The 11,844-nt window shown below is 46.6% G+C and overlaps 1 protein-coding gene across 2 annotated transcripts in view; it reads left to right on the top strand.

The window, feature by feature from the left end:
• The first annotated feature begins 328 nt into the window (after window positions 1-328).
• The window catches only part of PLCG1 (phospholipase C gamma 1), a 98,166-nt gene continuing 86,650 nt past the window's right edge, over window positions 329-11,844 (top strand). For both annotated transcript variants that reach the window (XM_032767356.2, XM_032767354.2), the window contains exon 1: window positions 329-1,427. In XM_032767356.2, the coding sequence (XP_032623247.1) occupies window positions 1,226-1,427 (202 nt within the window). In that variant the 5' untranslated portion in view covers window positions 329-1,225. The remainder of the gene's footprint in view (window positions 1,428-11,844) is intronic.

Raw genomic sequence — 11,844 nt, 5'->3', positions numbered from 1 at the left:
CTCCTACAGGTGGCTTCCCATCCAGCCTCTCGCTTGCATGCCACCTTGTTGCCCTCCTACCCCCCGCACATGTGGCTCTGTGTGAAGATGGCTGATACCCACCCAGGTCTTCCCTGCTAGAAGAGGCCCTCTGTGGACCTGATCAAAGCGGAGACCACACACTCCGGGCAGCAAGGTAACAGCGTGCCGAGGGGGAGGGGGTTAGGACTCCAGAGGAAAGGAGTCTGGTGTCTCTTTAAGAGGCTGCTCTTTGGCTCCTCTGCCCTGCTTTGTTTTACATGCAGGCTGGGAGGGGACGGGCTAAGGGGGAAGAGCCAATTTAATATTTTACCACCTCTGCCAGCTTGCTCGCCCCATGGCACTTCCCCCGGGGGGGTTACACTAAACAGGAGGCAACCAGCAAGGGGCGGAAAACCCGAGGCCAGGAAGGAATGGGAGCGCGAGCCCCCAGCCACTGATTTGCTCTCTGCCCCCCGGGAGCGCCATATTCTCGGCCCCCCGGCTCTGGCTGGAGAGGGGCGAGGGTCTTTTTCCTAATGCACGTGTCGGAGCTGGAATGATCCCTGCTGCGGCTGGTGGGTGAAATTGACACAAAAGAGCCCTGGAGGGTGAAACTGAGGCAGGCTGCCGGATTTTTCAGCCATTTCTTGCTGAGTTCTCGGGAGATCTGATCCGTCTCCGATCGATGCAGAGAGAGATTCGCCAGCTGCGGGAGGAAAAGAGCCAGTGCGTGTGTGGGGCGGTGTAGGGGGGGGACGGGCTGTAACCGGGGCCCCCGAACAAAAGGCAAATCGGGCCACCAAGTAACCCCCCTCCCCCCGCACGCGCTCTTTGCAACCAAACCCTGCTGGAGGAGCCAGGCTCTTCGGGAATGCTTTGTGTCTGGCTGCTTTCGCTTTGGACTCCGCTCGGGAAGGAGAAAAAAAATGGTGCATGATTCAAAGCGGGAGAGAGGCGATTTTCTGCAGCCGGGGGGGAGTGAAAAGTGGAGAGCGGGGGGAACGAGCGATCCGGGTTTGCTTTCGCCCTTCTAGCTCTCCCCCAGTATAAACACTCATTTCCCCCCCGTAGGAGGGGGAGATTGTTGCCCGGCGAGCCATGAACTGAAGCTGCTTCTTGGATTGTTTGTGTTTTAAGTCTTCCGAGTGCCACGAGTGAGGGGCAGATCCCTGGTGTTTGGAAATCTCGCCGCCTTTGAGGAACGAGGTGGAGGCGGAGGGGCGCGATGGCGTCTGGCTTTTCCAATGGACCCGGTGTCCAGAACGAAGCGGAGGTGGTTCACCTCTGCAGGAGTCTGGAAGTTGGCACCGTGATGACTTTGTTTTACTCTAAAAAATCGCAGAGGCCGGAGAGGAAAACTTTCCAGGTGAAGCTAGAAACCAGGCAGATCACTTGGAGCAGAGGGTCGGAGAAAATAGAAGGAGCGAGTAAGTGGATTCTTCTTTCTCTTTTTTTAAACAACCCTTGTTGCCTCTGATTCCCCAAACACCCGACTGTGGATATGGAGGGGCAGGCTTGTGGCGCATGGGGGTGAGGGTGGCCCTGTGACAGGCTGTGTTTGGGCTAAGCGAGGATCTCTGTACAGTAGATGCAGCGGTGAAAGTTTCCCTAGCCAATTTATTTTGAAAAGTGCCTGGCATTTTTTTCTCCTCGTTACACTACTGGTGTGGAAGTGGTAGTGCTACCCACTCCTGGCCCTAAAGCTGCCATGTACCTTTCTCCCTAGCTTCACGTTCTGGCCTCTTGCCCATCTGGAATCACTATTATTCCGTTTTATTATAAACACTCATTTCTCGCAGAGGAAGAAGTACATCGGTCTTAATCGTTTGATAAGTCATCTCTTTTGGCCCATTTTATGTTCCCTCCCCACCCCACCCCACCTCCTAAAACTTCAGCAGAGCTGCCAGAGAAAAATAGATTTCCTGTTTCCTCAGGATTTAAAAACTAAAAATATGTTTAATCCATCCTTGCTGCTGTAATGTAGTGAAGGTAGGTTCTCATGGTCTGAGGACCCGAATATGTGTGTGTTTGTGTGTGTGGATTAAAGTGAAGTTTAGATTTTTGTGTTTTATTTGCAAAAGCAGATGATCCAAAAAGGCTGAAGGCTTTGGAGCTAAATTGGGTTATTTAACCTTCTGCCCCGTTTTTAGCAAGTTTCAGTTCCCCTACACAGACACCCTACATTCTTTGATTTGTTAGTTGTGTGGGAATCACACTACATGTAGAGATACAAACTCCTTTTGTTATCAGTGCCTGCTTAGGAGGACAGCAATCAAGCCACTTAGATGGAAACTCTAAACTGTCTGTAGACCTAATTTTTATCTTAAAGCCATTAACTAGTTCGCTGCTTTGTTTACTCCTGTATTTAAAGTTGTGGACTGAGTTGGTAGGTCCAGCCCTGATTTTGATCACTGCAGTGAGGTCAGACGTGAAACAATGGAGGGCTGGAGAGAGAGATTTCCGTGCCAAATACAGGTGAAGAAATTAACATGGTGGGTAGTGACTCTCCTGCTGCTCTTCATTGTCCTTGAGCTCGATAAGAATCTGCAAAACAAGACAGGTTGTCTGTCAAATAAGCTATTGAGTGACCAATTTCTCTCTCTTGCAGGCACATACCCAGATGTTGTCACAACTGGGTGGTGGATTGATGATTTATAATCCTCTTGTAAACTCTGCTAGCTAAATTGTAACATACTAATCTAATTATAGCCAGTAATAATTATATGGCTAGTACTCTGATGTGCATTAGTTAGTAGGGGCTGTAGTCTGGTATGAAGTTGGTGCCAGTAAGAATGGTGCCTGTAGGCTAGGTCTAAGTCAGGGGCGCATCCTTTATATCTCTTGTCCCTGCAATGTTTGCAGTACGAACTGGGCATCAATATTGAATTCTAAAGGAGAGTGGGTCTCTCCTGTCTCCTTCATGAAACAGCATGATAATTGATAAGGTATCTGGTTTCTGCTTCCATGAGACATGTCTGTCTGCAAGCTAACCATCTGCTATTTGATCAGTTTGCATGGCTCATAAGTAGAGTGGTGTGTGTTAGTGTTTAGCCACTCTGGTGATGGGAGCTGTAGAAATCAGACACTAAATAGCACTCTAGAAAGCCGGATATTTATTTGACTTTCATCTTGGTAAGTGACTGCAAAAAGGTAGGATAAGGTTGGAGTCTGTGACAAACCCCCTCCCCCATGATATATTTACTAACAGCACCTCTATAGCAGAGGATAGCTAAGCGTTGCAGAAGGCAACCCAATAATTTAAACCCCTCTTCTGTTTTTACATGTAGCACCTGAGGCGGGAGAGAAGAACGCTTTTTTTTTTTTTTTTCCATTTGTTTCCTTTGTGCATTCGACAACACTTTGTGTGTAGTGGGCCTCAGGGTTTCCAGCATAGTCTGGCCCTGATCCTGCAAGCTGCTCTGTGTAGGCAGACCCATAAGCAGACCTGTTTGCTGGTTCAGGACCTCAGTCAGTTTTCCTTGTTGTTTGATATGGCTCTTTAACACAATGACAAGAATGAGAAAAGCATAGGAAATAATGCACGTAAACCCACAAAGAATAGCATGGGGCTCAGAAACTGCTATTAACTCCCCTCTTCTTTCCATGTTGCTCAGGGCCCTTTTTAATTAAGTCCAACAACCCCACTGTAAGGTGAGTAAATATTATCCCTATTTTGCAAGGGGGAACAGGGACTGAAACACACAAAGGAGAAGTGACTTACGCAAGGTCTGGTCTGTTTTACACAGATTCTTATACTGCCTCATCACCATATATATATTATAGTTCATTGAGCATCATGACTACAACGAGTCAGTGACAGACCCAGGACTAGAACCCATGGGTTGTCCTAGTCCCATGCGTTAGCCACTAGATCACAGTTCCTCCTCACAGTACATTGTGATTCTGTTTTGATGCCCAAAACGCAGAGGTTTGAAACATTTAGTATTGCCAAGAGAGATATCAGTGGAGCTGCTTTTCCTGCAGAGCCTATTTCCATTTGTTAGGCTAATGCCTTATGAAAGAAGAGTCTTGGGATGGCTGGAGCCCTGCGGCCGTGCCTCGCCAAAAGCATTAGGGGCATAGGTGAAATTTAAGCAACACGTTTGCACTGTAACCGGGAGGGCAGCGTGGTACTGTTTTATTAGCACGATAAAGGGAGTTGGATAATGGGTACATCACCTGACTCTCCTTCTTTGTCACATCCAACCTCAGCTGCTTCTCTTCACTTTCGAGGCCCTTCGCGGCCTGTCCCCACTGTACCTCTCGTCTCTCGTTCACTTTCAAGCTGTTGGCGATTGGCGGCGCTTGGCCCACGATGCCAGCCTCCAGTTACACTTGCAAACAGGGACCTCCGTGCTTTCTCTTATGCGGCCCCCCACACACTTGGGAGGTGCTCCCTGTAAACATTGCAGAGCTCCCTCATAACCTACCCTCAAAACTCCCCTTGGCCGTGATGCGTACAAAGCTCTTCGGGCTGCTGGTGTACTGAGACCCCTGCCTGTTATGCTGACCGGTATTGGCTCATCATTTCCTTGTACCCCCCCACCTGTCCGTATCCGTATGTTGTCTCTCATCTCACACTTAGACTGTGAGCTCTTTGGGGCAGGGACTGGGGGTTTTTTTGTTTTGTTTTTTTGCTCTGGGTTTGTACAGCACCTAGCACAGTGGAGTCCAGGTCCATGACAGGGGCTCCTACTGCATTACAAATAATAAATGTTGGGGGTAAGGTTGGTTAATAGAGGTGGGAGAGGCTTGATTTAACTGCAACAGTTAGAGCTGATGGTGGGATGTGATTTCCCACTTCAGAGAGAAGACTAGAAAGGGAAGTGTTAGACGGAAATAGAAATGACAGTTTCCTGGCTGAAAAGGGCTGAGTTCTTGAGTTGTGTGCATGCCAAGAGGCTGCAGAGATCGTTCAGGTAGCTGAAGCAACTGTAAAAGAGAGCAGGATGACATCTTGTTTCAATAGCATCTTCCATCTGAGTGCATCACAGAAGGACTTACAGAATCTGCACATCCAGGGATTGCTGGACTCGCCACAGAAATGCAGCTTTCTCTGGGGTGGAATATGCCAGCGTTTCTGTAGTGCACAGTCACAACAATTTAGAGACTTGTCGATATAGCTCAGTGCTGGGGATCCTTACCTAATTTTAGGCTGGAATTTGCAAAGGGGCCCAAGGGAGTTAGGTGCACAGCTCCTGTTGACTTTTAACACTATTACATTTTTTCTTAACTGTATCCAATGAATGTTTTGTTTTATTGCCTTGGTCCAGTAGACAGGTTTGTTTGCTTTAAGCAAGTAGGTAAAACGGTTTGGGACTGTCTAGGAGAATTCTTGCCCTTCTAATAACAATATATTAGAGTTTCAAGAACAAACCATGTCCGTTAAAGTTTCCTGGATTTTTCAGATTTTTTAAGGCCCCGGTCTTGCAAAGATGTAGGCACCTGATTAAACGCCTACATAGAAGTAATGCCATTGACTTTGAAGAGACTATTCATGTGTGAATTTAAGCAGGGGCACAATAAATCTTTGAAGGATCAGGATCCAAGCTGGACCATTTGCTGTTTGATAACAAACTTCCTTCAGCTTCTTGCAAAATAAAAGAATTTTTAATGGGTGATTCTAATGTTAGGCACCTAAATAAGAGTGGCTTGATTTTTTCAGAGTGGCTGAGCACCTGCAGCCCCCATTGCATTCAGTGGCCTCTGAGATTCAGGGCATTTACATTTAGGCACCTAATTACGGACTTAGGTGCCTGAAATGTGGAAGGCCTGAATTCTTTTCCCTGCAGACATTTGAGTTTGATGGGTAAAGCTGGGAAACCCTTCCCCCGCACAACTCTCCCAAGAACCAAGCTGGGGTGGATAACAGATAGGGTGACCAGACAGCAAATGAGGGTGAGGGGTAATAGGAGCCTCTATAAGAAAAAGACCCAAAAATCGGGACTGTCCCTATAAAATCGGGACATCTGGTCACCCTAATAACAGACTAATAACTTGTAGGAAAGTGGGGACTTGTAACAGCGTGGATTTGAGTGGTGCAGATAGCGCAGCTGTACTGCGCTATTGCTCAGGTCTCATCCTCTCGCACCGTGTTGCTGTGTAAGGCTTTCCATGGGTGGCAGTTGTAGTAGCTTGCTCGTCTTTCCGGCTGGCTTAGCAACTGACTTTGAGGCTATGACCTCCAGGTTGGAGAGGGCCTTGCACCTTTGGCTGAAGAAAGGTCCTGACCATTGGTGGTGATTCACAATTGTAGCACTCTTAGCACTGGGGTCCTCCCCTAGTACCAGCTGGGTTACATTTTTGCCTCCTCAAGCTCCTCTTGTAGTTGCGTTTGTCATTATTCCTGTTCTGCCCTGAGGTCTGCAGTGTTGTGACCCGTTCTTAGTTTTGTTCCACCTTAGAGGTGGCCGCATTTCCCTCCTGGTTGAAGTGCTCTTTTAGGGCCCAGTCCTGTGAGGTATTGAGCGTACTTATGGGTGCAGTGTGTGCTCAGCAAGTCACAAGAACAGGGCCTGAGTGTGCTTTAAGGTATTCTGAGGTGAATGGCGCTATGTGAACATGAGCTAACAGGCCAACGCTCTTAAACATGGTGTCTGGAGTTAGGCTCCTAAATCCCTATTTAGTCAGATACGTAAAAGTGGCCTGACTTTCAGAGGTGCTCAGCACTCTTAACTCAGGTGCCTAAATGTAGCCTGGATTTGATTGCCTATTACCTGGAGACAGCTAACCCATTTGTAAAGGCTGGAGTGGAGAACGTCGCATGTCTGTGGCTGACCCAAGGCTGAGAATGCACCACAGCGGCTGCCTGCCAGCACGCTCTTCCCCAAATTCCATCTGCATGTTTCCCCCATGGAAAAGACTGGACTTCCTCACACGCTACCTTCAGCACAGTCCTGTGAAACTACATACAGGAGGTTTGGGAAAGTTTCTGCAGGAAGGCTGGAGTCCTGTGGGGGTGGAGTTAAGGCTACCATGCTAATGGAGAGGTGAATGTCTGGCTAGGGAGTAGAGGGAATGTATTGCTGGTACCCAAAACTTTTCATTTCCTTGCTTTGTAGGTTTTGCGTTGGGTATATTATATAAAGAGCAACCTTAACTGACCGGCAGTTTTGGTGTGTTAATTGCCCAGGTGTGGGCTTTGTTTAGTTAACATCTCCAACAAAGAAACAGTTTCTTTCAGGCAGAATAGAATTTTCAGCCAGCTGGGCTCTATGACGAAGAACCTTTTCTGTGTGGGAGGAGCCATTGCTGCACTGATGATCCTACTGTTAACAATTCAGTTAGCTCCAGAGCTCTGCTGCTCTTGATGAAGATCAGAATCCACCGATGGGAGCTTGATCAAACATCTCAAACAAAAAAGGGTTTAATTTGCAAAATGGCAGCCTCCCCTTTCCAAAAATGAGAGATTTTGCAAACAGACCATTTATCAATAAATATTTTTTTCAGCCACAATATCTCAGCTGGCTCTAAGCTTTACGAAATGCTGCTTTCTCGATGAGCAACTTCACACACGATCCTTGTGATTATGAAATTGTTCATTCAATTCAAGACAAACGCCTCTACAGCTTATCAGAGATCATGATCTTTGACAGATCAGCCCCTGATACTTCCTAATAGATCTGATCATAAAAAAGTGGTTGTCAGCCCATTGTGGTGCATCAGGCTATCTGTTATGAAGAGGAACTCTTAATTCTTCATTCTTGGTGTTAATCAATACAGACCCCACAGTACTCCTGCCAAGTGCACATTTGTAACATCTTAATCTGTAGGGGCTCAAAAATCATAAGTCGGAATGTGAAACTTTCTTTGGCCATTTTTTAACTAACGAGTTTGTCTTGAAACTCCTTGGAAAATTCAAGGTTTGTTCTGAGACTGAACTGAATTTGGAGCAGATATATTTATTTTTCTATAAAACAAACAGGGTGATCTCCTGCTTTAAGTGTAATGAGACTAGTCCCAAGTGGGTCATATCAGTTTGGGGAGGATCAGTGTCATAGTCTGAGCCTCAGCTGTGTGCAAAAAATTACAAGAACTATTGTATAGGTTTTTGAAATAATGTGACTTTTAGAGTGTGTGTATCTCAGGAGCCCCTTGCTCAAACAAATCCAGATTTAGACCACTAACCCTACTTGGATTTCCGTGAGAGACAGCAATTTTTGAGACAATCTGAGTAAGAATGTGGATTTCAGAGCACCCTTAAACAGTGAGTCTCAGTATTCACCTTCCCCACTGTAAAACAGAACACAGCTCAACCATTGCATCACAATGGCTCCTTCAGAATGAGAAATATAAACCACCTCCCTCCTCTGTACAGATACTGTTTGTGCAACACACATCTTATCCCATGTGGCTCATGAAGCTGCTACCAGCTATTTGTCAAGGTGACAAAGATGCTGCTTTGTGATGGGTAAAGAAGCCTCACCAAAAAAAAGTTTTGTTTTTTTCAGTGCCAGGAGGTTCTGCCTGTCTTTTTACCTTAAGTGTCAGGCATAGTTGATTAGGTCACCCCTGGTTTTGCTGGAGTTCTCCGATGGGAGCTGGGAATTTTCTCAATCATTATTTGAAGGGGCAAGAGGAGTATTTCCATCTTTACCAAACAGACCTTTTATCCTAATTGCTTAGTGAGGTGTTTGTGTTTAAATGTGGGTGAGCAAAGAAGCACCCTTGTCTCAAAAAAAAAAAAAAAAAAAAAAAAATGGAAACGATCTGATTAAGTTACTTCCCCTCTCAGTCAGATTGCACTTGCTTGTCTGTGGTGTCCTCATCTGGCTACTTTTCCTTGTCCTCCATCCAGTCTTTTGGGAAGAACAGGCTAGAGAAGACTTATTTTCTAAAAGCCTTTCAAAAACAGTCTCCCTCCCGTCCATTTTTCAGGCCTTCTCTAGATATCCTAGAGGGACCAAGAAGGGGTTGCAGGCTTTCCTTCTGCGGGTTGCCTTTCAGAGGTGAACAGCAGGGGAGAGAGAGACCTGTATTACATGTGCCACCACCACCATTGCTGTGCCCACTGCATGTCTGTTCTATTGGTCTCGTCACTTTCTCTCCCTCTTCCCTGGCTCCTGGATGATTGAGTTGTAAAGCGCCAGGTTTAATTTCTAAGCCCTGCTGGCTGAGAAGTGGTGCTGCAGGCCCTGTGCTGCAGGAATCAAAGTCTTATTAGCTGTCAGTGGCTGTCACTTTACTCCCAGTTTTCAGGGGCAGATGCAAATAGAGTTTATGTTTGTCCGACTCTGTCATATAGAAATGTGCAGTCTTGCCTGTCAGATATGTGAACATTGTAGTAAATATAACCTGAATGAACTGGATTTGAAATGCAGGCCTGCCTCAATTTCTCTTTTGCATTGATTGTTTTAGTAGCTTATGTCTCAGTCGGGATTTTTGCACTAGGTTTAGTTTTTACATGCTTTTAACCTTAAACAGTCTTGGATCCCTGCACCAGTCATCTGACTCACTGTGTGACCTCTTGACTGCTTTGTGCCTTAGCTTCTTCATCTGTAGAATGGGAAGAGTAACTCGTTATCTATGCCAACAGACTGGCATGGTTACCGAATAACTCTGAAGTGCTTTGAGAACCTCAGGGCAAAAGAGAGTATTACTGACGCCATGTACTTAATGGTATTCTTCCTTATTTCACTTAGCCCTCCCCAAAGGTGGACAAAAAAGCCTCCTGGGTATTTTTCTGGTGGGAGATGGACGTAGAGAGGAGTGACTTGTCCTTGAGTCTGTGGCAGAGATCAAACTGGAACCCAGGGTACTGAATATGATAGAAAAAAACGTGACCAATGCGCTATTCTCAAAGCTGCGTGGAACTAATGGAATCTCCAGAATTGTAGTAACAAGAGCTTTGCGGTTGAGGGGGAGAGAGGTGGTTCTCGGGACTCCACAAAGGTATTCCAGTTCATGCAGATTGCTGCAGCGCATTCCATGCCCTGTGTGAAATGGGCGATATGACAGCTTTACAGAATGAAATGAACCATTAGGCAGGGAGACTTAGTGGGGTAGAGGCCGGGGAAATCCTTTATGCGGCTACTGTATCCTTTGGGGTCTCCTGGAGTTGCCAATAAGAGAGATGCTGATTCTTTTCTCTACACCAGAGAGAAACTATATCAAACAACATAAAATGGAATAAAAATAAATAAATCTCTGCTTTGGCCGCATATGGGTTTTGTTCACAGCTGTGCTAGTTTGTGCTACAGTCGTGTCTGTCCATGCTAAGCAGGATCTGGATAGGTCAGTGCCTGGAGGGGAGACCGCTAATTCGCAACTAGGAGTAAGTAACCCTCTTCTCTCTGATCTGCAGCCCCAGCGCCAGGCTGGTGTGGCATTGCTGTCACAGGTGCCATCTTTCAGCTGAGAGGTAAAACCTGAGGTCCTGACCACTTGTGGTTGTTAAAGATCCCAGGGCAGAACAGGTACGTTCTGGCCAAACTCCAGGTTGGCAGTGTGTGTACTGGACATCGATGGTTTCCTTTGAATGCGACATGGAATTTCCATTGGCATTCTTCTTTCTCTCTGTTTGCATAGGGTTGCTGTCTGCCATTGAACAGGTGCTGTATTTTGCCCCTCCAAGCCACTTTGTGGGCTCCCAGCGCCCATTAGCTAGCTGCACTGTGATCACAAGCTGCATGGCGATTGCTAGCGGCCACGTGGGATTTTTTTCAAAGCACGCTGAAAACTTTTTTAGCAACTTAGGTCACAGATGATCGATGTGAGCATGTAACTGGATCTCTCTGTGGTAAAGCAAGACATCGCTTAGGCTAAAACTGAGGCATTAGAAGTCCTGGTGCCCATATTGTCTGGCCCATAAAACAATGCTGAAAGGAGCCAGGAAACCTTCCTTCCAGGTGACCAATCCGATAGGCAGCTATTGCCATTCCCCAAACTGTGTGGTAACAAACTCAAGATGCAGTGAAGCCCATCAGTCAAAGGGAGCATCACAAACCATCTCCTTGCAGAAGTCTGGATTTAATTAAAGCTGCACTGGCGACCCTGGGGATGCAATAAAGTGCTCATGTGGGACAGCGGGGTTGCCTGTAGGACATAGTGTGACAAGTGCACTAAGCCTAAGTTTTCATATCTTAGCTCTTTAGAAAATAAGGCAGGACCTGTTGTAAAGGTCAAACTGGAGGGAGACCCATGGGAGCCTGTCTGTGTTGGAGAAGGTGTCTGGCTCTCATTCTGCTGCAGCAGAGAGCACCCGCATGTAAACGAGTCAACCAAGGGAAGCAGAATCCTGAGATTACTTTGTCAGGGGAGGGGTTTTTTTTTCAAAGCACCCATGAGAGTTAGGAGAACAAGTCCTACTGGAAGTCAGTGGGGCTCATGCTCCTAAATCCTTTCAATGCTTTTGAACATCTCTCCCTAAAACAAGCTTGGAACATTTAAGGGGAAACTTTTGTTTATTAAGTAAAAACCTGATGATGCCAGAGTGTGCCTTTAGCGTTCGTGACATTCTGGAGGAGGGCAGGGAAAAAGAGAATGTATTCAGGGGGGAGGAGGAGTCGTCACACATGCACAGACTCGCACACCGTGGCATTTGGTACTGGCAAATGGAAAATGCTGTCAAAACCCTGTCGTCATCTAAGACCTCCAAGCAGATGTGCATGTGGCAGTCTTATTAGCATGTCTCTCTGCATTTGGGATGCCTGTTATCGCTTTCTCGACCTTTTGGCTAGGATCACGAGTAGTACCAGTGTAATACCAGGGACGTCTACATCGAACATGTCACCGGCCACCGACAGTATCAGGAGGTGTGAGCCAGAGCGACATTGTGCATCGACTATGAGAAAGGAACCGAGAGACTTTGTCCGTTGGACCATATGAACTTGAACCATAAACTCA

This window comes from Chelonoidis abingdonii, chromosome 14 (genome assembly GCF_003597395.2).
Source record: "Chelonoidis abingdonii isolate Lonesome George chromosome 14, CheloAbing_2.0, whole genome shotgun sequence".
Classification (NCBI taxonomy): Eukaryota; Metazoa; Chordata; order Testudines; family Testudinidae; genus Chelonoidis; species Chelonoidis abingdonii.
This window is presented reverse-complemented; position numbering and strand designations above follow the sequence as displayed.